Source organism: Mus caroli, unplaced genomic scaffold (genome assembly GCF_978045245.1).
Source record: "Mus caroli unplaced genomic scaffold, Mus_caroli_1 scaffold_5, whole genome shotgun sequence".
NCBI classification, from domain to species: domain Eukaryota; kingdom Metazoa; phylum Chordata; class Mammalia; order Rodentia; family Muridae; genus Mus; species Mus caroli.
In genome coordinates, this window is record NW_028227260.1 from 55,232,732 (window position 1) to 55,259,460 (window position 26,729).

At 35.4% G+C, this 26,729-nt stretch overlaps 1 protein-coding gene across 1 annotated transcript in view; it reads right to left on the reverse strand.

Moving 5' to 3' along the window:
- Dach2 (dachshund family transcription factor 2) overlaps positions 1-26,729 on the reverse strand; it is a 526,586-nt gene that overhangs the window by 106,225 nt on the left and 393,632 nt on the right. Inside the window, exons 5-6 of the mRNA XM_029473281.2 lie at positions 19,231-19,389; positions 415-587 (exon numbers count right to left, since the gene is read on the reverse strand). Coding sequence (XP_029329141.2) covers positions 415-587; positions 19,231-19,389 — 332 coding nt within the window. The remainder of the gene's footprint in view (positions 1-414; positions 588-19,230; positions 19,390-26,729) is intronic.

A 26,729-nucleotide genomic window follows, 5' to 3' on the forward strand; every position in this document is an offset into this window, starting at 1 on the left:
AACTGGGACCAAAGCCTGTTTGAGTATAAATATTGTACAGTAAAGAATACCTTACAATTTTCACTTAAATTTCAAAAAGATGCACAATGTTGCATCATCTCATTCCACAAATGGGAATGTGTTTTACATTACAGTCCTCCCTGTGATTAGTTTGGCTGCATATCTTATATACAGTGCACTTGATTTTAAGACACAAGATTTGAGTAAAAGAGAGATCTGTGGCAGTAAAAAGACAACAAACCTGAGCAATAACAAAACCCAGCAGGCCTAGTCAGAAACCAGACTCAAAAACACTGCATAATATTAGAGTCAATGATCTATGTGTTATTACTGAAGATTTAGTGGTACTGCTGATATTTATCAAAATTTGTACATAATCAATACCCTCATCTTCTTCAAAATAGTGATTCCTACCTTTATAACAGAGGCACCAGCTCTGGAGAGTGGACTGTGAATCTGGGCTGCAGCAGCCATGTTGGCAATAGTATTGAGATGATTCATCTGATTCATTGCCATGGCAACTGATGCAGGAGGTAAGCTGACTGGAAGTAGGGGATGAGGCATCATCATAAATGGGAGATCCAGACCTAAAAGAGACAGTGCACATTAAAATATTTACATAATAGCATGAGGAAGATTTTCTAAAGCATCCTTGTTCATTATTATACCATTTTAAAATTGTTTTATTGCACAATAGTAACATTTTGGACCATCAGTACTATCAATAGAATCTTTTGATATTCACATAGTTTCTGGCATGTCACTTCCTTTAACAGATGTTAATAGGTGATTTAGTCAGGCAGAATACAAATTGCCTAAGTTTCAAACTATTAAAGAAAATATGTCAATAAAAGGAATGCTTACAACTCCAACTTTATGTCTTTGATAATAGAGAATAAGTATCATGTTAAAGTCCTAACCTGCTTTCAATTATAGTAGCAAATGTCAATGTTGTTTATATTACCAGGAATCCAATACTTTTTTTTTATAAGTTGAAATAATTTTCAAGTATTTTAGATATCCTAAGGCATAACTCTTAAACTGTTATGCATTCCACTTGTAATAGTCACAGACATGTCATTAAGAAAAATGCTGCAAACTAAAATAATTGTCTACTTTACTTACTACTTATTAAGTTGTCAGAATTTAGAAGTGTCTTTGAAGAGATGCAAGATGAAGTTAGACTAATCATGTAAACATCAGTATTTTAAAATGTATTTTGAATTTTTTCCTACAGTATTGTGGGCATTTTGGACAGTGCTATAAAACAATGTTTTTAAACATGTTCTAAAACAGCATTACCTACTTTATACAATTTACAATGGGCTATGCAAATACTATGGACAGCACTCATATTGATCCTACCAACAATAACAAAAAGTAGTTTATTTTCCTCTCTGACATACTTTCAGAGTGTTTTAGGAGTGTTTTCAGCAGACACTGATGTCCAATTTATCAAACCATTAATAGAAGTAATACTATCACTCAATCATATGATATAGGTAACACTTGTCTCCCATTCTGTGAATTTGTATGTTAGACATAAAATTTAAAATGAAACACAACTTAGTTAGAGGTTGAACGGAAAAAGTGGATTTATTTGGGGTGTGCCTTCTGAATTCAATTGTGATGGTTAATTTAAAGCTGTTGAGAAGTACAATGAGAACAAAAAACAATAAAATATAAGTCCAGATTATAGGCTCTTGCAACATTTAAGTGACCATTGAAGTTTTAAAAACTTCCTAAGTAATAAAAACACCTGTCCTTAATGTTTATGGGGTGGAAAGCTATGAAATGCAGTCATGAGAGTTGCCCAAGGGTTAAAAGAAGCCTAGACATTTAAATAATTCATCAAAGTCCAGAAAGGGAATGTTTTGTCCACTTTATGACTATGTGTTGAATAAAAGCCCCTATCCATATTATAGCATTCAATATTTAAGTACATTTTAGAAACAATTTATGACATCAATGTACTAGATATCAAAGATTTCTCTTTTATCACTAGCAAAGAATAACAACATTGAATTCCACTATAATGCATTTAGTTTTTTCTCAAAGGAATAGCAAAAATATGTCTTAATTTCAATAGACATGTGTTCCTAATATATTTGTATACAATCTACAACAATCTATTGGAAGTTATTGTTTCTGAAATTCCTTCTGAAGTACTTAATTATAAATTGATATATAAACATATTTGTATAATTATGGGTACAAAGTGACATTATAATGATGGATTGAATGTGGCTAACAAACACACACATATTCATCTCAAATACTTATAATTCTAAGAGTACTGTTCTAAGTGAAATAAACTAAACACACAGAGATCACATGATCTCTCATATATGTGGAAACTCTCAAAGTAGAAATTGCTTGTCAGTCTTACCAAATTACTTGCATTTTTATGCATTTACATAACTTACTAATCATGCACTTCATATGACAGAATAGTAACATATGATTATTATTAAGATTCATATTAATCCTAAAATATTTACCTATTATTCCATATAATAAGCATTGATAACCTTACATGGTTCTCTTAACAAATTCAAAATAGTTTTAAACTATGATTGTTGTTTATATTCACAATATTTTACTCAAAAATTAAACTGTGTATTAAAAGTTGCTATCCATGTCTCTTTTTACTCTCAAAACCTTTAATATGTTTTAGTGTAATTTATATTTCCCTTAATTGTGTAATGATATATTCTCATTTTCAAATGATATTCAATATCACCCAGACACCATCTGGCCACATCAAGTAATATGCTTACTTAAAAGCCAATTGACATGTAAACTAAATGCAAACTACAAACAGAATTTAACAGTCCATTGGTAGTTTTAAAATATAATTCACCAAATATTTCAAATAACCATGAAAAACTAAAGAGTAACATTTTTAGATTCTAATCTGCAGTACCTAATTGCCAATTGGCTAAAATTCCTCAGACTCTAAGCTAATATTTACATTGGATGCCAGTTTAAAAGTGACCCCAACATCAGCTACACATGGAAAGCATATACAAATATTGAATTACTTAAGTCAACCCTTTGCTAAAGCTGGAAACATTAAATTAAAACCCATCAACATTATAAAACATGATAGCAATGTGGTTTATTGAATTTACATGCTAGATATGTATATAGACTTTTAATATCATGGTGATGAAGATAAATCTGAGTTTAAAAAATAATCATCAGGATGTGTCTTCTCATTCCTCTGAACTACAAGGACCTAATGCAAGCTATTATCAGCATCATTTCAGCTGTACCTTAAATGCAAGCTATTATCAGCATCATTTCGGCTGTACCTTAAATGCAAGCTATTATCAGCATCATTTCGGCTGTACCTTAGTGTTCTAGTAACTACTAACATTCTAATATGAATGCATCTACCACCTCTTCCTAATCATAAAGACTACAAACTTCAGTTATACGCCAATTGTCCATCTAAATCTGACATCAATTTGTTTATTAATTTTTATCGAATCTTTTCATTTCTATAGTGATATCAGATAGCACTCCCTTCAGTAACAATTCCCAGTGTCTTTGGCTGTTCTTCTTAAGCCATTTCAGTTACCCCTTAACTTCAATTTGTAAATTTTTAATGATTAATTTCTACCCTAGAATAACACACACATAATTAGTTTGGTCACTGAATTTCTAATTCTTCAGTCTAGCCCTACAGTACTATTTATATTTATCTACAGTTGTAACTCACCATAGCATCACCTCACATGGATGACCGGTTAGAAGAATTGTATCTCTAACCCAGCATAACACAGAACAACACAACAAATTTTAAAAGATGAAATCTCATTTTATTAAGGAATTTTTTGCTTCTCCCAGTGGTGGATCCCCTTATTGGCTGTCCAATGCAGAATAGTCATTCATGAAACCATATATATGTATTAACAATAAAAACAGTCTAAGGAGGTTGTAGTTATGTTCTCTAACATACACATACATACACACAAATAGATGGGGGATAGTGATGCAATTCTATCTTAATTTATAACATTAAGACTATCTGCACCTTTAGGTTTGTAGAAAAGATAAGCAAAAATTTTTGCTATACAGTACCCCCACTCTCCCTACATAACTAACCTTTTTATTAGTATCCTAAATTACTTTAGTATATTATTAACAAGCATATCAATACTTATAAATTATTATTCATCAAATTACTTAGTTTATACTAGAAGTCAAATTTTGAATTATACCTCCCCAAGTAATAAAAATGTATAATATTTTAGATCTATTATTTTAGTTATCATACAGAATGATTTCATTATATCAAAGTACACTGTGATTTTTCTCTTGAGCTTTCTATTAGAATATTAACCTCTGGCAACTACTAAACTTTATTCTATCTCTATAGATTTGCTTTTATTCTAGGGTCATATAGTCAGACTCATGCATTATTTAGCCTTTTCAGATGCTTTGTTTTACACTTACTAATGTGCATATAACACTCATTCATGTTTATATGAGGAATGCTAGGATATGTGTGTGTGTTTGTGTGTGTATATATATATATATATATGTATATATATATTTAATATATTTACAGTCCAGACATTACTCCCCTCCCAGTCCCCCTTCCCACAATTCCCACAGTTCCACATCATATTCTACCTCCTGCATCTACATCCAAGAGGATGTTCCACCCCTGCTGCCAGCCTTCCTCATCCTCTGGGCCCTCAAGTCTCTCAAGGGTAAGGCACATCTCACACTGAAGCCAGACACAGCAGTTATTGGTTTTATATATATATATATATATATATATATATATATATATATATATATATATATATATATATGTCAGAGGTCTCAGAACAGCTCATGTATGCTGCCTGGTTGATATCTCAGTGTCTGAAAGATCTCAAGGGTCCAGGAAAGTTGAGACTGCTGCTCTTTTTTATGGGGTCGCCCTCCTCAGCTTCTTCCAGCTTTTCCCTAATTCAACCACAGGGGTCCCAGACTTCAGTCCATTGGTTGGGTGTAAGTATCTACATCTGTCTTAGTCAGCTGATTGTAGGGTCTCACTGAGTGCAGCCATGCTAGGCTCCTTTCTGCAAGCATACCATAGCATCAGTAATAGTGCCAAGCCTTTAGATGGATCCCAAGTTGGGCCTGTCACTGGACTTCCTTTCCCTCAGGCTCCTCTCCATTTCTGTCCCTGCAGTTCTTTCAGAAAAGAACAATTCTGGGTCAGACTTCTTGACATTGGATAGCAACCCAATCTAGCCACTTGATGCCCCTTTCTTTCTGCTGGTGGTGAACTCTAAATGTTCCCTCTCCCCACTGTAGAGCATTTCATCCAAGGTCCCTCCCTTTGAGTCCTGAGAGTCTCTCATCTCTCAAGTCTCTGGTACTTGCTAGAGGGTCCCCCCACATCACACTCTCCAAAGTTTCATGTTTCCATTCACCAAACAGCCCAATCAAAAAATGGGGTATAGAGTTAAACAGAGAATTCACAGCAGGGGAATCTTGAATGGCAGAGAAGCACTTATCAAAGAAATGTTCAAAGTCCTTAGTCAACAGAGAAATACAAGTCGAATTCCACCTTAAAGCAGTCAGAATAGGCTGTGTATTTTTACTTTAATTGTTCTATATATAACATTTATTATCATAGTTTTTGACCCATTTACCTATTTAAATACACCCTGTTTGCTTTCAATATTTAGTAATTATAAAGTTATCCTAATCTTTAATGTATAGGTGTTTGTGTTGGCACATGTTTCACATTAATTAGTAAAATATGAAAAATTGTATTTGGTTTGTAAAATGGGCCAACATTATTTCAAAAGTGACTCTGCTGGTTTCAATTTTACTGAGTATCAAAGCATTTTCTTTATGATTGACAATTGTGTAAGCAGGATATGTTTGAGACAGTTTTGGATGTTATATATTGTAATATTTTATAATGAAATCTCACTTGAATTTATAAATTCCTAATGACATATGATGCAAAAATTGCTTTAATAAGCTTATTTTTCTACCCATATATTGTTGAAGTTTATGTTCAAGTTTCTGTCTATATTTTACTTATACAAATGTGTGTGTGTGTTCAATATAGTACTCAAAGTCCTGGCCAATGCAATTAGAAAACAAAAGGAGGTCAAAGGGCTACAAATTAGAAAGGAAGAAGTTAAAATATCACTATTTGCAAGTGATATGATAGTATATTTAAGTGACTCCAAAAATTCCACCAGAGAACTCCTAAACCTGATAAACAACTTCAGCAAAGTGGCTGAATATAAAATTAACTCAAACAAATCAGTGGCCTTTCTCTACACAAAGGATAAATAGGCTGATAAAGAAATTAGGGAAACAATGCCCTTCACAATAGTCACAAATAATATAAAATACCTTGGTGTGACTCTAAGCAAGTGAAAGATCTGTATGACAAGAACTACAAGTCTTTGAAGAAAGAAATCGAAGAGCTCTCAGAAGATGGAAATATTTCCCATGCTAATGGATTGGTAAGATTAATATAGTAAAAATGGCTATCTGTGTAAAGCAATCTACAGATTCAATTCAATCCCCATCAAAATTCCAACTCAATTCTTCACAGGGTTGGAAAGAGGAATTTCCAAATTCATCTGAAATAACAAAAAACCCAGGATACTTAAAACTATTCTCAACAATAAAAGAATTTCTGGGGAAAACACCATCCCTGTCCTCAAGCTGTACTACAGAGAAATTGTGATAAAAACTGCATGGTATTAGTACAGTGACAGGCAAGTAGATAAATGGAATAGAATTGAAGACCCAGAAATGAACCCACACACCTATGGTCACTTGATCTTTGACAAAGGAGCTAAAACCATCCAGTGGAAAAAAGACAGCATTTTCAATAAATGGTGCTGGCACAACTGGCAGTTATCATGAAGAAGAATGTGAATTGATCCATTCTTATCTCCTTGTACAAAGCTCAAATCTAAGTGGATCAAAGACCTCCACATAAAACCAGATATACTGCAACTAGTAGAAAAGAAAGTGAAGAAGAACCTTGAGCACATGGGCATAGGGGAAATTTTCCTGAACAGAACACCAATAGCTTATGCTCTTAGATCAAGAATTGACAAATGGGACCTTTAAAATTGCAAAGCTTCTCTAAGGCAAAGGACACTGTCAGTATGACAAAATAGCAATTAACAGATGGGGAAAAGATCTTTGCCAACCCTGTATCTATATATATATATATATATATATATATATATATATATATATCCAATATATAAAAGAATTCAAGAAGTTAGACTCTAGAGAACCAATAACCCTATTTAAAATGGGGTACAGAGCTAAATAGAATTCTCAACTGAGGAGTACTGCATGGCTGAGAAGCACCTAAAGAAATGTTCAACATTTTTAGTCATCAGGGAAATGCAAATCAAAACAACCCTGAGAGTCCACCTTACAGCATTCAGAATGGCTAAGTTAAAAAACTCAGGTGACCGTAGATGCTGGTGAGGATGTGAGGAAAGAGGAACACTCCTCCATTGCTGGTGGGATTGCAAGTTGGTACAAATACTCTGGAAATCAATCTGGAGGTTCCTCAGAAAATTTGACATAGTACTACCGGCTCCAGAAATACCACTCCTCGGCATATACCCAGAATCTGCTTCATCTTGTAATAAGAACACATGATCCACTGTGTTCATAGCAGCCTTATTTATAATAGCCAGAAGATGGAAAGAACCCAGATCTCCCTCAACAGAGGAATGGATACAGAAAATGTTGTACATTTACACAATGGAGTAATACGCAGCTATTAAAAACAATGAATTCATGAAATTCTTAGGTAAATGTATGGAACTAGAAAATATTATCCTGAGTGAGATAACCCAATCACAAAAGAACAAACATGGTATGCACTCACTGATAAGTGGATCTTAGCACAGAAATTCGGAATACTTAAGATACCATGCACAGATGATGCTCAAGAAGGTGACAGACCAAAGTGTGGACACTTCAGTCCTTCTTAGAAGGGGGATCAAAATACCCATGGGACGAGATACAAAGATAAGTGTGGAACAGTAACTGAAGGAAAGGCCATTTAGAGACTGCTCCACCTGGGAATCCATCCCATGTACAGTTACTAAACCCAGACACTATTGTTGATTCCAAGAAGTGCTTGCTGACAGGAGCCTGATATAGCTGTCTCCTTGAAAGGCTCCAGTGCCTGACAAATACAGAAGTGGATGCTCTCAGGAAAATATTGGATACAGGATTCACAATGGAGGAGCTTGAGAAAGGTCCCAAGGAGCTGAAGGGTTTGCAGCCCCATAAGAGAAAAAGCAATATGAAACAACCACAACCCCCAGAGCTCCCAGGAAATAGAACACCAACCAAAGAGTATAAATAGAGGGTCTCATGTCCCCAGCCACATATGTTGCAGAGGATGGCCTTGTGGGACATCAATGAGAGGAGAGAACCTTGGTCCTGTCAAGGATCAATGCCCCAGTGTAGGGGAATGCCATGACAGGGAAGCGGGAGTGGGTGGGTTAGTGAGCAGGGGGAGGGGGAATGGGACAGAGGGGTTTTAAGAGGGGAAATGGGATAACATTTGAAATATAAATAAAGAAAATATCTAATAAAGCATTTTATAAAAAAACTTGGTCATCATGAATTTTGTAGGAATATGGATAAAACTAGAAAATATCATCCTAAGTGTGGTAACCCATTCCCACAAGGACATGCATATGTACCCTCTGATAAGTGGATATTAGCCATAAAGTACAGAATACACATAATACATAGACCCAAAGAAGTTAAATAAGCAGGAAGCCCCAAATTTCACACTTAGAAGGGGAAATAAAATAGTCATAGCAGGAGAGAAGTAGCAGGAAATAAGCTAGCAGGAGAGAAGTAGGAAGGAGTGAGGAGGGCAAGGAGAATGGGGAGGCAAGAGCAGGTGCAGAGAGACACAGGAGAGAGGCCTAGAGGCCCTGATAATTATTGAAATTATGCAGCTGCCCCAGATGCTTGGGATAGGGGACACTTCCAGGATTTCAATGTGGTGACCTTAACATAGAAAAAAAAATGTGTGTTTTACAGAGATTTCAATGGATACAGAAATTATGGTACATTTACACAATGGAGTACTACTCAGCTATTAAAAAGAATGAATTTATGAAATTCCTAGCCAAATGGATGGACCTGGAGGGCATCATCTTGAGTGAGGTAACACAATAACAAAGGAACTCACACAATATGTATTCACTGATAAGTGGATATTAGCCCAAAACTTAGGATACCCAAGATATAAGATACAATTTGCTAAATGCATGAAACTCAAGAAGAATGAAGACCAAAGTGTGGACACTGTGCCCCTTCTTAGAATTGGGAACAAAACACCCATGGAAGGAGTTACAGAGAAAAAGTTTGGAGCTGTGATGAAAGGATGGACCATCTAGAGATTGCCATATCCAGGGATCCATCCCATAATCAGCTTCCAAACGCTGACACCATTGCATACACTAGCAAGATTTTGCTGAAAGGACCCAGATATAGCTGTCTCTTGTGAGACTATGCCGGGGCCTAGCAAACACAGAAGTGGATGCTCACAGTCAGCTATTGGATGGATCACAGGGCTCCCAATGGAGGAGCTAGAGAAAGTACCCAAGGAGCTAAAGGGGTCTGCAACCCTATAGTTGGAACAACATGATGAACTAACCAGTACCCCGGAGCTCTTGTCTCTAGCTGCATATGTATCGAAAGATGGCCTGGTCGGCCATCACTGGAAAGAGAGGCCCATTGGACTTGCAAACTTTATATGCCCCAATACAGGGGAATGCCAGGGCCAAAAGAATGGGAATGGGTGGGTAGGGAAGTGGGGGGGGGGTATGGGGGACTTTTGGGATAGCATTGGAAATGTAATTGAGGAAAATACGTAATAAAAAATATTGAAAATTAAAACAAAACAAAAACAAAAACAAAAAACAAACAAACAAACAAACAAAACTCCAATTTATCAATCATTTCATATTTGTGGTTATATATATATATATATATATATATATATATATATATATATATATATATATATATCTTTATAAATAAATAACTCAATATTGTTTCAAATTGAAATATTATATTGATATAACATAGGAAAGCAACAGATTTTTTGTTAATTTTTAATGCTGAAATCTTGCCTTTTTAATCTAAAGCCCATATTATGATATCTTTGGTCTGTTTTTCCATATACAAACACATTACTTTGGGAAAGACAAGCTCATCTTTCCCAATCAATAAATTTTTTATATTTCCAGATTAAATTTTTATAAATTATTGAAGATTCTTTTATTGCTTTCATAGATACTGAGCTATAGTTCCTTTCTATTGAAAAGTTATTTGATTTTTGTCATCTGACCAATGCTGACCTCAGAGAATATGTTAGAATGTGCCTTCAGATCTAGATTGTAGAAGAGTTTATAGAAACCTGTTGTAAATTCTTAATTTTTAATATTCTTCTGTTAATACAACTTGACCTGGTAACCTATGTTTTGGAAGACAGCTAATTACAAATTATATATTTAATTCCTTTAATGTATTATTTGTACTAATGAGATTATTTAATCCTTCTTGTTATATAATTGCTAAAGTACATCTTTCAAGAAGTTTTAATCTACAATATAAAAATATGCAATAGTCCAGAGTATTTTTCTATTACCTTATTAACATACATGAGATCAGTACCCTCTTTTTTAATATTAGAAAAAGCATGTACCTCTTCTTTTTCTAAACCTTTTAAGACTTGGTTTATGTCACTGATCTTGTTAAAGAACCTGCTTTCACTTCTATTCGTTTAAACTGAAGTTCTGCTTTTAATTTCATTAATTGGTATAAAATTATTTATTAATTCTTTTGAAGTTACTTTAGATTCACTTAATTTATCTTTTTGTAGGAGAAAATTCAGGCACAACCTGGTGGTCAGTCTATCTGGCACAGTGTGTTTCCAAATAAGAAATATAACATACCATTCTTATAAATATTCCCAGAACCCAGAACAGTAAACTCTGAGGAGCATGAGTATCCAGTACCATACCTGCTGATGTATCTGCACCCTCATGTCTCCATTAATGTTTAGCTTTTTTTTTTTTTTTTTTTTTTTGGCAAAGAGACCTTGATGGTAAGAGCACACAGTGTCCAATCTGAGGTAATGTGGTAAGCAATCTGAGTCCATAGGCTTCCATTGTAATAAGTAGCTGTTCACATGCAATAGAATAGACACTGTTTCCTGAACAATGCATTTTATAAGATTCTATTTCTTTACATTTGTTTAATATGAATTTTATGGACCACAATGTGTTTATCTTGGTGATGTCCCCTGTGAATTTAAGAATATGTATTATTATGCTGTTGGATAAAGTAATTTAAAATGTCTATTAAATTCAGCTGTTTAATTGTGCTGCTCAGTTCAATTATACCCATCTTCTAGATGTGTCAATTACTTCTAGGTAGGTGACAAAGGATTCAAGAGTAGATTCATTCATTTCCTTTCAGTTTTTCTCACATAATTTAATACTCTTATCTGGTGCAAGTACTTGAAGACACATTATGCCATTTTAAATGAAATTGATAATTTAATTTTGGATCATCTGAAGTTGGCTTTTAAAAATTAATATAGTTACTCCAGCTTTTTATTTCTTCTGCATGGTAATTATTACTCTTTCCATATATATATATATATATATTTACCTTAGGAAGTATATATTTGTTTCTTCTTTTATCAACCTTTCTTATTATCTTTGTTTTTTATAATATTTTTTGTGGTTGCTCTTAGTTTTGCTGCATTTTGCTGAGTCAGGAGATAATTTCAAAGGGAGCAAGTTCACTTTCAAGTAAAACCTCTCATGTTTGGTGCTATTAGGATACACACACCAGTTGATATCATTTAATTGGCCAATTCAGACCATTTCCTTGTAAAATGTTTATTAAACTAATTTAAGTAGTTTCTGCATTTATTTTTATTTGTTGTTTTCATGTTTTCTTAATCTCTTTTACCCCATCTTCCCACTTTTATTGCCTTCTTAGGTTTTAGAGGAACAATTTATAAACAATTTATAACAACTTCACTTCTTACTTTCCCTAGTCGCTTTTTTCCCTCTTATGTCACTTGTAGATAAGTTTATTATTTGGCTTGGCCTATTTTAAATGTAATGATTTTGGGGAACTTCATGTTTGGCTCTGTATTTACAACATTTCCAGTCCTCTCTCAAGCACAACTCCTCCCATATACCTCAATTCTCTCTCAAATCCATTTCTTTAATTTTACACACACACACACACACACACACACATACACACACACACACACACACTGATAAATACATTCTTCTGAGTACATTTACTCTTGCTCACATTGTTCATATGTGTATGAATTTATCGATAATAGCTTGGGTTTGGATAAACTTGCCTATTTCTGGAGAGGTTTTCCTGTACATTTAGAATTCATCTACATATAGTTGGAAACACTACTACATAAATATATGGATAGTACAAATGCCATATAAAAAGAATATTTTCTTTTTTATTAATTACTTTATTTACATTCCAAATGCTACTCCCCTTTCTGGTCCCTCATCCACTAGTTTTTCACTCCATACTCCCTCCCCTTTGCTTCTGAGAGGGTGCTCCCCCATTCACCCACCCACTCTCACCTCACCCTGCTAGCATTCCTCTTTCCTGGGGCACCAAGTTTCTACAGGATTAAGTGCATCCTTTCTGACTGAAGCCAGACAAGGCAGTTCTCCGCTGCCTATGTAGCAGGGGTGGGGGAACATGGAGTGTGTCCTTTGGTTGATAGCTTAGTCTCTGGAAGCTCTGAGGATTCTGGGTTAGTTAATAGTGTTGTTCTTCTAGTGGGGTTACAATTTCCTTCAGCTCCTTCCGCCCTTCCCCTAACTCTTCCATAGAGATCCCCTGACCTCAGTCCAATGGCTGTCTGTAAGTATCTGCATCTGTCTCTGTCAGCTGCTAATATACAGATATTCAGAGGACGGTCATGCCAGGCTCCTGTCTGCAAGTCCAACGTGGTATCACTAGTAATGTCAGGGTTTGGTGCCTGCACTTGGGATGGATCCCAAGTTATATCGGTCACTGGATGGCCTTTCTTTCAGTCTCTTCTCCATTTTTGTCCCTTCCTTTCCCTTAGACAGGAATAATTCTGCATCAAAAATTTTGAAGAGAGTTTTCAAATCTTCTCTCCTTGTATAATTTATTTCACTTATCTACAAGGAATAATCAATCAATTGGCTACTTTATGAACATATTATTATGCTAAGTTAAGAATAAGAAAAACATTTACATTATTGTATTTATTTCGGAATGTTTCAGCTGAATCATTTTTTTTATCTTTCTGAATTACTGTCCACACTATATTTCTTGCATCAGGTCTGTGGCAATAGTGCCATATTCTTTCTTGCATTTTCTCTGCCTTTTTTTTTCTTTCAATTTGAGTAATATGAAGGCTTGTAGCATGCTTTGGTATTTAACATATTTGTGCACTATGGACATGTTTTCTTTCTTTTTCAATGATTTTAGAAAAATTCTATCACTTGATAGAACATGATCCATGAATGAAGCTGCATGAGGATATTTCTAAGTGCATGTGAGAAAAGTTCAAGTAACAAGAAAAAAGTCTTGTAACCCCCATTTCTCCATAACATAGGTTGTTCTTGGAATGTGCTATTCTGCTGCTCTCAGGTATAATGAACAAAAGTGGGCTTACTTTAGATTACTCATTATCTGATTAATTATTATTCAGAATCATGTTTCCAAGCACAAATTGTCTTATTGACTGTATACAGTTTAAACTCATGTGCCTTGGCATTTGTGAGTGTGTACATCTTGAACTCAAGTGAAATTTGCTCGTATGATTTTGCCTAATTTTATATATATATATATATATATATATATATATATATATATATTAGGTATTTTCCTCATTTACATTTCCAATGCTATCCCAAAAGTCCCCCATACCCTCCCACCCACCCACTTCCACTTTTTGGCCCTGGTGTTCCCCTGTACTGGGGGCATATAAAGTTTGTAAGTCTCTTTCCAGTGATGGCCGACTAGGCCATCTTTTCATACATATGCAGCTAGAGTCAAGAGCTCTGGGGATACTGGTTAGTTCATAATGTTGTTCCACCTATAGGATTACAGATCCCTTTAGCTCCTTGGGTACTTTCTCTAGCTCCTCCATTGGGGGCCCTGTGATCCATCCAATAGCTGACTGTGAGCATCCACTTCTGTGTTTGCTAGGCCCCGGCATAGTCTCACAAGAGACAGCTATATCTGGGTCCTAAATGTAAGTTATCTAATGCCCCAAATAAAGTTTGTTATTATATAAGATTTTACTCTGTCTCATTTTAAGGCCCCACCTTTCCAAGTTCACAGAGCCAACTAGAACAACAATCACTGATAATTCAGATAGTTTACAGTTTATAAATTTGTTAACATTTTCCTTATATATTATCATTTTTAGAACACTACATCTTAGGTAAATAAGCTATGAATTTTCTTTTTCAGTTGGATTCTTTTTAATAATAAAATAAAATATAATTTGATAAGATAAAACAAAAACTAATAATAATAATAAGGAAAGCAAATAGAGAAGAGTCTAAGAAAATGTACAAGAAACAGATTCAGTTGCAGAGACCCACTCTTTTGTATACTCTGGGGTCCCCCTAAAATAATAAATTCTAAGACATAATAAATACACAAAGGACAATCTTTTGCTTCCTCTTCCACAGTGTTTCCTGAGACCTGAGGCAGAGGATTAATGGAGATATTAGCTGAGTATTCCAAGGTTTCTTATTATGTGCATAATGTTGCCTATGAGTCTATTTTCATTCCCGTCTGCTACATGAGAAAGCTTCTCTGATGATGGATGATAAAGGCACTGATATATGAGTATAGCAGAATGTCACTGGAAGTCATTTCATTGCTATAATTTTTGTTGTCATTGTTTAGACCAGTGATACTTGGTTTTACTCTAGGTACAGGCTATCTACTCTCATGTTCATGGTTACCTGAGTAGTGTTAGGTATAGGTTCTATTTTGTGGAGTGGACCTAAGGTCAAATTAGAGATAGGTTGGTGGTTAGTTCCTCCCACAAGTTTTATACCACCAGTGCCCTAACACATCTGCAGATCACCATTGTAAGGTAAAAGGGGTTTATGGCTGCATTGATCTTTACATGTCTCCTTTGGTAACTTGTAGAGTACCTGTTATACCAAAGATATAAGCACATAGGGGTGAAGGCTCTCTGTAGGTACCAGCTCAACTTCTCCATGTTCATTGAGTTGTTTCTTTTCTTCAGTAATAGGGCTTTGCCATTAACTGACAGAGAACAATCTGTGGTCTTGTAAACATTTTTGATTATTTAGAGATTCTCATGGAACCCTTTAACTACAAATCAATTAGATGTAACTTAATTCTGATTTTCTCTTTTCACCAAATGATGCTTTCATAACCAATGAGTCCTTTTTGACTGATGCTAATTTCTTTAAGTATCCTATAGACATTTATCTTTCTTCTTTGGAGAATTTTCTGCTTAGGTCTGTACCCCAGTTTCAATTTCCTTAGTTGTTTTATTTGAGGTCTTTGAGTTCTTTCAAAATTTTGGATACTAAGTTCTCTATCAGATTTGGAATTGGTAATAAAATAATTTCTCCTTCTGTTGGCAGTCACCTTGTCTGAATAATAATGTTGTTTATCAACTTCATGAGGTCCCATTTATTAATTGATAATCACAGTTCCTTGGTAATGGTTTTCTGTTCAGAAAGTCTTTTTTTTTTTTTTTTTGGTTCCAGTGAATTCTGGACTATTCTATACTTTTTCTTCTGTTAGATTTAGTCTATCTGGTTTTATGTTTATGCACTTATTCAGGATAATAAGTATGGACCTATTTAGATTTTTCTATATGTGGCCATCCCACTTTAGTAGTGTTTTTGTTTTGTTTATCAGAAATCATGTGTCCAAAGGTATGTGGACTAATGCTGGGTTCTTTATTTTGATTCCATTGATAAAAGTGTCTGATTCTGTGCGAGTCCTTCATTGGTTTTATTATTATAGTACTGCAGTACAATTTGAGGTCAATGATGGTGTCCAAAATTTTTTTTTATTATTTATTATTGAGGATTATTGGAGCCATCCTTGTTGAGTATGTGTATTTGCATAAGAAGCTAAATATTATTGTTTCAAGATCTACAAAGAATTCTGTTGATATTTTGATTGGGTTTGCATCTAATATGAAGATTGTTTTTTTAGGATGACCAATTTTTATGTTAATCCTACCAATCCATAAGTGTGGGAAATCTTTCTATCTTCTGATATCTTCTTCAAGTTCATTCTTCAAAACTAGATATTTCTATTAAACAAGTTATCACAAGATATTTTATATTATTTGAGGTTATTATGAAGGTTGTTTCTATTATTTCTTGCTCAGTTAATTTGTCAGTTGTATAAAGGAAGTTACTGTTTTTCTACTTCACTGAAGGTAGAATTTTTGGGGTCACTTATGTATACTCCATATCATCTGCAAATAATGATACTTGACTTCTTCCTTTCAAATTCATATCTCCTTAATCTCTTTTGGTTGTCCTGTCACTCTAGCTGAGACTTCAAGTACTATATTAAATAGATAAGGAGAAAGTGAACAGCTTTGTCTTGTTCCTAATTTAACAGAAATTTCTTTGAAGTTTCTCTCCATTGAAAGTAATATTGTCTCTGAGCTTGCTAAATACTGCCTTTATCATCTCCAGGAATGTCCCTTGTATCCCTAATATCTCCAGGACTATTTTCATGACGGGGTGGTAGATTTTGTCAAAGGCTTTTTATGCAAATGATTAGATAATCATGTGATTTTTGTCTTTCAGTTATTTTCGTTTTTATTCTTATTTTTATTTTTTATTTTTGAGACAGGGTTTCTCTGTGTAGCCTTGGCTGTCCTGGAACTCACTCTGTAGACCAGGCTGGCCTCTAACTCAGAAATTCGCCTACCTCTGCCTCCCAAGTGCTGGGATTAAAGGCGTATGCTACCACCACCCAACTTTCAGTTTGTTTTTAATGTTTGATTACATTTATTTGCCTCTGGGATGAAGCCTTTGTGATCATAATGGATAATCTTTTATATACCTTCTTAGGTTTGATTTTTACTTATTTTATTGGAAATTTTGTATCTTTGTTCATAAGAAACATTGGGCTATAATTCTTTCTTTGATGGGTCTTTATGTACTTTGAGTATCACGGTCATTGGGGCTTCATAAAACAAATTGGGCAATATTATGTCTCCTTTGTGGAATAATTTGAAAAGTATTGACATGAGCTCTTCTTTCATTTGGGAAATTTCTATTGACTAATTTCAGGTTCACAAATTACACATTATTCAATAAAATAAATAATGTAACAAGGATCTTTTTCTTTTCTAATGTATCTATTGACTCCTTTTGAGTTTTTAATCTCTGTTTACATCATCTGTGCTTTTATATGTTGTGCCACATTTCCATTACTTCAGCACATTCATCAGGCATGTAAAATAGTCAGTAGGTAATTCTAAAATAGATGCTGTATTTGAATCAGTGCTGGTGTTTCCTTTGTCTTTTTAGACTACACTTAATCTTATTTTCTGTGTATGTATGTGCAGATGTTCTTGTACATGTATATTTCAGGCAAAAGTAAAAATATCCTGCTTTCTTCACTTCTTCAATACCTCTTCACCTTAGTTTTTGAAATATTGTTCTTTCTTCTTCTTCTTCTTCTTCTTCTTCTTCTTCTTCTTCTTCTTCTTCTTCTTCTTCTTCTTCTTCTTCTCCTTCTCCTTCTCCTTCTCCTTCTCCTTCTCCTTCTCCTTCTCCTTCTCCTTCTCCTTCTCCTTCTCCTTCTCCTTCTCCTTCTCCTTCTCCTTCTCCTTCTCCTTCTCCTTCTCCTTCTCCTTCTCCTTCTTCTTCTTCTTCTTCTTCTTCTTCTTCTTCTTTTTCTTCTTTTCTTCTTTTTTAACTGAACCTAGAACACACTGATACTGATAGACTTGCTTCAACAGAGTTTCAGGGATCCAAATTCCTCTGGCCTCATCCCATGGAATGCTCAGATTCTAGACCCACTACTGTGCTCATGTTTGTCATGTGATCTAAGCATGTAGACCTATGTTCTCAAGAACTCATGAGACACTGTATCAATCCTTGGGATGTATTTGAATCATCTTTTCATGAGCTGCATTTTATGGTTGCTGGTTGAAAGTTCCATATGATTTATCAGGTGCATAATGACTGAAAACACTATGTCTTTAGGGAAATGTTTTATGTTGAACAAGATTTGAGTTAGAATAAATTAAGTGTGTAATCGGTGGTATTCAATTTTCCTCTTGTTTCCTTCAGTGTTCTTGTTTCTGCACCCCAGATTTTTTTTTATCTCTCTTGGAAATTCAAATACATGCTAGATGCTTCAACAAACTTTTATTATACAAAGTCCTTATTCTGGTGATGGTATACTATGAAGGGTACCTGTTTCAGAAATCTTCTATTGCTTCAACCCCAGATTTCAACAGGGAATAAAACTCCTAGAAAAAGGAATAATGGGCCTCTTCTCTGGGAAATCTTGTTTATAAGAAATGCAGTACTTTACCTAAGTAAATTAATGAAAGATCTTTTTTTTTTTTTTTGCAGCAGAAAGATATAAGAATATTTTACTTCCTTGTAGAGATCACCTAAATAGAAACATGCACAAATCATCTATATTCATATCCAGAGCAATATTAATCATTATAATTTACCAAACAATTATTCTATACAATTAATTACTAATGTCTTTATCTTTGTCAATTTGTAGCACTTATAATAATCCAAAATAGGTCTATTTACACTGATATCTTATAGGTATAGAAATTGGGACTTATGCCCTCTTGATTACTTCACCAATGTAACACAATTACATAGTTTTGTAAAAATGGAATTTAAAATTCAAGTCAATATCCTGTTTAGCACCTCATACACACTAACATGCTTTTATTTTATTCTTCTGCTTTGCCTTCCCAGTTACCTATACGATATAAATTTCATATTTCCAAAGAAATCACTATTTCTTCCTGTGATTTTGAACTCTTGATACCTTGTTGAAGAGAAATAGACTAAATTTTGCCATTCCAAGATAACTAGAAGTTCTTGCCTTATATTTTTAACACATCCAATTTTGTTGGCATAGTATACGTACGATTGCTTAGCAGGTGATTCTGCTGAAGTGGAGTAAGGGTCGGAGCACCTCCAAGGCCAGGCTGACTAGCAAGTGCTGCATGAGCAATTCCATGTTGAGGTCCAGAAGCAGCAAGTGGAGATTGTATCTTATCTTTATCCCAGGAGGATTCACTTCCACCTAAAAAGAAGTTGAAATGAAAACATTTAAGTTGATGGCTTTAGTATGATTTTTTTTAAATCTTCATTATAGAACTGTAATAAATAGTATCTCTTAATAATGTTTTATTGATCTGCAAACCCACAATCCTACTTTCAAACACATGAGGGCCCACAGACACTGCTTGCTTAGGAGCTACCTTTCTTGGGTAAGTCATATCTTCCTTTTCTCTCCCTTTCTCTCAGACTCTCTGAAATTTGCAAATCCACAAGCCTCATTCCAGACCTGTAGCCTGCATAATCCCCATATGAGCTACCTTCCTTGGGTAAGTAGCTTTTTCCCTTTGTCTTTGCATTCTCCAACACATGGTATATGCTAACTCACAAGCCTAGATCCTGACAAATGGTCTTTAAACATCATCATGTTTAACTTAGCATGCCCATCAACAACCTAACTGATCTCAGGTGACACATTTCTTGCCTCTGGCACCATCTAAGTAAGGGCACATTATTGTATCATACACACAACCAAAGAAACAAGTTCACATGCCTAGGTCAAATCAGAAAAATAAAAACAGGGACCACAACAACATAACTACCACCACCAAAACCAAAATCAATGTCAACAACAAAGCCTTAACCAATACAGCATGACTCCCACAAAACTTACTAGTATTCTGCAGGTGTTCTCTAGTGTAAATTACCTAAATGAATGCCAGAACACACAGTATTTTAAAAAATTATCATAAACTTAATAAAAGAATACAGGAATTTTAAGAAGACATAAAGAAACATTTTATTTAACTTCATTAGAATATCGATAAACGCTACAGTAGTGTTCAAGAAAATATAAATCCACAACTGAATGAAAAATAAACATAAATTGGGATTTAAAAGCTGAATTCAATAAATATATAAAAATATCAAAGATAACAGAAACTGAAGTAGAATTGGAACTGAAAAACTCCATATCCCAGTTAGAAAATTCAGAAAAAAGCTTTACAACTAGAATGAATCAAGTAGAAGGTAGGATAATAGAACTCAAACTTAAAATAGACAATTTATATGAAATAGGCAAAAGAAATTTTAAAAATGTAAAAAGAGGTAGATAGATCACTTGAGTGAGGACAGACCTAGGAAAAGAAAGCGCGAATGTTCTCTCTTATCTGAGGCTCCTATCTCCAAACCTTCAGATTTGGGTACATATGGGAAAATGAAAAACAAAACAAAACAAAACAAAACAAACAAGCAAAAAGTAAATGGAGAGCAGTGCTTGGCTATGGTGTATATGGGGAATGGAGAGAGGAATAGTATGTTATAGGTTATCTGATTGTGAAAATGGGAAAAGTAGGATTCTCTAATCATGTAAGAGGAAGGAGATAAATATGGAGGATAGAAGATGGTAAAAATGAGGACATCTGAAAAATTCATAAGGAATCACATGATTAAGTATCTATCTAAAATAAACTATAACACATCTAAGTATGTGTATAAATAAACATATATAGTTTAAATAAAAATTTCCTAGGCTGACAATGTTCTTTCCAAAAACAAAATACCATTTAATAAAAATCCAATCCCAGGCATGAAAAGCCTGTTTCAAGCTGTTGGTCTTTGTCAAAGAGATACACAAACATCGCAGGCTAGTGTTATTGCTTTTGGTTGTCTCCTAGAAGTGGAAGGTTAATCCCTAGTGTGAAGATAAAATGATATTCTGATACAAGGAATAGGGGTACTTCAGCTGCCAGACCTCAAAGCCTTCTCCCTTCTGGTTAATTTTTATAAAACTGCAATCTGTTATTCAAGCTTCAAAAGTATGGAAGCAAATAAAAGTCCTACCTAAGCTTTGATGCTTATGAACCATAACAGTGATCAGTAGGGTTCAGTATCACGAAGGGTACTTTCTTGGAATACATACTTGGGTGATAACCAACTTAAGACCTGTACTGATGAGTTTTAGTTACACTGCTTTGTGCTCCCAACAGGTGGTACACCTGAAGCCACACATCCAGGGACTCTTTGGGTCCATGAATGAAAGACACAGACACATTAGCTTATTTTTGAAATGCCATGGTTAGCTCAAAGGCTGGGCAGTTCTAATCCTCCATCTGCTACCCCAGGCCCAATGACCACTTACTAAAATTCTTGCATGGCTCCTTGGCTCTCTTGCAGGTCTACATCTGATCTGTCTCCTACTACATCATAGCAATCCTCCTTTTCCTCACCTGCCCCTGTCCTAGCCCTTGCAAATGTAAAGGTCCCTCCCAATCACCCTTTGCCCAGCCATTGGCCATTGGCTCTTTATTGATGGGTCAAAAACCAATTGGGGACAAGGACCCTCAGCATTTGGACACACAGATTCCTGATTAAATCAAAGTATTAGAACCAACCGCCAGCAATGGCCCACTCAACAAGAAGAAATTCTAGACTGGTAATGAAAATCTAGCCAACTCCCCAGAACTTGTTAAGTTAAAGATTGTTGAGGACAGCCTATAACTACTACTTTATTAAACCAACATAATTGCTAACTACATTCAAATTATTTGTGCTTATACCCACAGAATTCTGTTTCTCACCCTTTATCAAAGAAACTTTTCTTTGCAACAGATGGAGAACATTTATAGAACACAACCAATCAAAAATGCAGTTGGGGAGCCAGGGACCAACTGAAACATCTACAACATAACTCTTACACTTAGAGGTCAGGCACCACTGCCGAATAAGGAGAAAAATATTATAAGAGCCAAAGTATTATAGATTTTTCTTTGAGATTATGTTTCCTAATAATAGCAGAAGTGGCATCCACAAAGTATCACCAGCATGACTGACTGCCTAAACATGAGCTGAACAAGGACAACATATATAGGCATGCTAAAATGGATAGAGAAAAGCGTGTGAGCTTGTTCCTGTAACGTGTATGGGCAACTACAGAACGCTAAGAATGGGAAAAATAGTCTCACTCAGGACAAACTAAATGTTGAACCTTGAAAACATATATACAGACTGAGCTGGTTGTATTTGTTCAATATATATATGTATACATTTATGCATATATGTGTAGGTATTCAGACACACATACATACATAGTCACACATATACACACACACACACACAACAAATAATGAACAATTGAAACAGCAAGGAGGGAATATGTGGGAGAGTTTAGAAGAAGGAAAGGGAAAATGATGGAATTTTATTATACTGTGAAAAAATAGAAGTAATATTTTTTAAAGCACAAGATAGGAACATGCACGCAATGTGAGATACCACCTATCTTAGTTAAGGTTTTTATTGCTGTCAAAAATGACATAAACAGAAAGCAAGTTAGGTAGGAAAGGGCTTATGTGGCTTATAATTCCATATCACTGTACTTCACTGAGGGAAATTAGGGCAAGAATCCAAACAGAGCTAGAACCTGGAGGCAGAAGCTGAAGTAGAGGCCATAAAGGGCTACTTGTTACTGGCTTGCTTGTCCTGATTTCTTATAGAACCTAGGAACAGAAAACCCAGGGACAGAAAAATGCACAAGGGAGTAGGGTCCTCACCCATGTATCACCACTTAAGAAAATGCTTCACAGCTAGATCTTATGGAGGCATTTTCTCAACTGACATTCCTTCCTTTCAGCCAACTTCTGTTTTGTACCATGTTGACTGATATATGGCTAGCCAGCACACCACCAAAAGACCATATTTTCAAATATTAACATAGAAAAGGGAGAATAGTCCAATGGCACCAACTAGATCCTTAACAAGAAACTTTCCCAAACTAAAAAAAAAAAAAAAAAAACAAAAAAAAACCTATCCATGCAGATTCAAAAAGCACACAAAAACTCAAATATACAAGACTAAAAAGAAAATCTGCATGAGATATCAGAGTCATACCATTAAATATGTAGAACAAATAAGATATTGTGGCAAGAGAATAGACACAAATCATATATTAAGGTAAACACATCAAGCATATTTCTCAGCAGAAACTTCTGGAAGGCAGATATACTCACCACTACACCACAAACACCTCACCAAGTGGATCAAGGACCTCAACATAAAAGTTGATACATTCAATCTAATAGAAGAGAAAAATGGGAAAGAGTCTTGAACTCATTGGCATAGGGGGGAATTTCCTGAGGAGAAATCCAATGACTCATGCTCTAAGATCAAGAATTGATAAATGGAACCTCATAAAACTGGAAAGCTTCTGTAAGACAAATTACATAGCCAATAAGAAAATTTGGCAACCTAGCGACTGGGAAAAATATCCAAAATATTTAAAGAATGCAAGAAGCTAACACCAAAAAGACCAAACAACCCAATAAAAAAAAATGGGCTATAGAACTAAACCGAGAATTCATATCAGAGGAATCTAAAGTGACTGAGAAACACCTAAAGAAGTGTTCAAAGTCCTTAGTGATCAGAGAAATGCAAATCAAAAACACCCTGAGATTCCACCTTACAGGAATCAAAATGGCTAAGATCAAAACCTCAGATGACAACACATATTGTAGAGAATTGTACAAAGAGGAACACTCCTCCATTGCTGGTGGAATTGCAAGCTGGTACAACTACTCTGGAAATCAATATAGAGGCTCCTCAGAAAATTGGAAATAGCTCTACCTGAAGACTCAGCAATACCACTCTTGGGCATATAACCAAAAGATGCCCCACAATTCCACAGGCCCACATGTTCTGTTACATTCATAGCAGCCTTGTTTGTGGTAGCCAGAAGCTAGAAACAACCCAAATGTCCCACCACAGAAGAATGGATACAGAAAATGTAGTTCAATTACACAATGGAATACTGCTCAGCTATTAAGAATGAGGGCATCCTGACCTTTGCAGGCAAATGGATGGAACTAGAAAATATCCTGAGTGAGGTAACTCAGACCCAAAAGGACATGCATGGTATGTACTTACTAATAAGTGGATATTAGGAAAAAAAACACCTAAAACCCAAAAACATACAGAATGCCCAAGATATAGGCCACAGAACTCAAAAAGTTCAACAATCTGAAGGGCCCAAGTAAGGATGGCTCAGTCCCACTTGGGACGGAGAATAATGCAATCACAAGGGGAGGGGGAGGGAGGGTCCTGGGAGGGAAAGGGGAAAGGGGCTGGAGAAGGGCACATGGTATTGAGTGAGGGAAAAAGACTAAAATCCCTGAGGGCCAGCATAAAGAAAGAAAACATGCAACCTTGAGAGGTAGGAGGTTGGTCCAGAATGTACCAGAGAGAGACCTGGGCAGTGAGAACCACTCAGGACTCAAAGACTCAGGACCTTAGATGAAATGCCCTACATTGGGGAGAGGGAACTTTTAGAGCCCACCTCCAGCAGAAAGACAGGGCATCAACTGATGGATGGGGTTGCCATCCCACAGTCAAAACTCTTGCCCATAATTGTTCCTGTCTGAAAAAACTACAGGGATGGAAATAAAGAGAAGCCTGAGAAAATGAAAGTTCAGCAACAGGCCCAAAGAGGGAGCCAGATCAAGGGGAGGTCCCAAGGCCTGACATTATTTCTGAGGCTATGGAGTTCTCACAAAAAAATAGACCTATCATGACTGCCTTCCAAAGACCCAATAAGTAGCTGAAAGAGTCAGATGCAGATATTTGCACCCAACCAATTGACAGAAGCAGCTGACCCCTGTTGTTGAATTATGGAAGGCTGAAAGAAGCTGAGGAGAAGAGTGACCCTGTAGGAAGGCCAGCAGTCTCAGTTAACCTAGACCCCTGAGATCTCTCAGGCACTGAACCACCAACCAGGCAGCATACACCAGTTGACATGAGGTCCCCAACACATCTACAACAGAGGACTGCCAGGTCTGGGTTTAGTCAGAGATAATGCATCTAACCCTCAAGAGACTGGAGGCCCCAGGGATTTTAGAGGTCTGGTGGAGTGGAGGGTCAGGAATGGGGACATCCTCATGGAGACAGAGGGCAGGCAGGAGGTATGGGATGTGGAACCGGGAGGGTAGGCTGGGAGGGTAATAAAATCTAGAGTTTAAAATAAACAAATGTAATAAAATTTAAAAATAAATTAGACAGAATAAATAAATTACAGAGAGAGACAGAGAGAAAGAGAGAAACAGAGACAGAGAGAGATTCTGGAACAAGTTCTAAAACTTGGAGCCTACTCCAAGTTCTAAAAGACCACTATTCACAACCTATTATACTATACCCAGCAAAAATATCTACCATAGGTGAAAGAAAAACTTTCCATCATCCAAACAACCTAAAATGTTTTATAGCCAACAAAAATAAATGCTAATAACAATACTAGAAGCAAATGTTCAAACTAAAGAGACCCTAGAAAGAAAACAAATGAAGCTATAATTTAATAAAAAATAAATCACAACTAAAAGAACTAGCTCAGGAAAACATCAAAATGTCTGAAATGTACAAACAACTTTTGATAGTAACTCAATAAACTCTTCTACCCAAATGTCTAAAAGTATACAATCTACACAGCAGCATATGGGCATGTCTCTAAAATGGACCATATGCTAACATACAAAGTTAGACTTTACAAATATACAGATATTGAAAAATCCATGATTCCTATGTGATCTTTATGCAATAAAATATAAAATTAACAACAAATAAAACTCTACTGAAAATAATAGAAATTAAGCATAATAGAAAATTATAAATCAATAAAGTATTCCAAGAACTAAATAAACATGAAAACAGCACCAAAACAAAATGAAACAAAAACCTCGGGGACAAACAAAAAACAATTCTAAGAGGAAAAATTTCACCCCCTAAGTGCTCACATAATATTCAGAAAGAGTACAAATTCCATAGTGGAATACCAGGACAGAGAAGCAGGAGTGGGTGGGTTGGTGAGCAGGGGCAGGAGGGATGGGATAGGGGGGTTTTGGAGGAGAAACTAGGAGAGGGGATGACATTTGAAATGTAAATAAAGTATCTAATAAAAATATATAATATTAACAAAAGAAAGAGCACAAATATATGACTTAATGATGCAACTCAAGAATTTGGGGGTAGGAGACAAACCAAAGCTATTAAACAGAAAGAAATAATAAAAATCAAAGCAGAAATTAATGAAATAGAAACTCTAACACTATCAACAGACCCTTGGCCCAATTAATCAAAATAAAGAAATGAATGGAAATATGCAGATTCTGTGGGTAGGGAACCCTCTAGAAAGTCCTAGAGACCTGAAATAAGAGCGACTGTCAGGTAATAATGGGGGTGGCTCTAGCTAAAATACTTAACAGTAGGGAAAGGTGAAGTGAAGAGACCACCTCCAGTAGAAAGACAGGGCCCTAAGTAGAGGGACAATGTTACCAACCCACCATCAAAATATATGACCCAGAATTGTTCCTGTCTAAAAGAACTGCA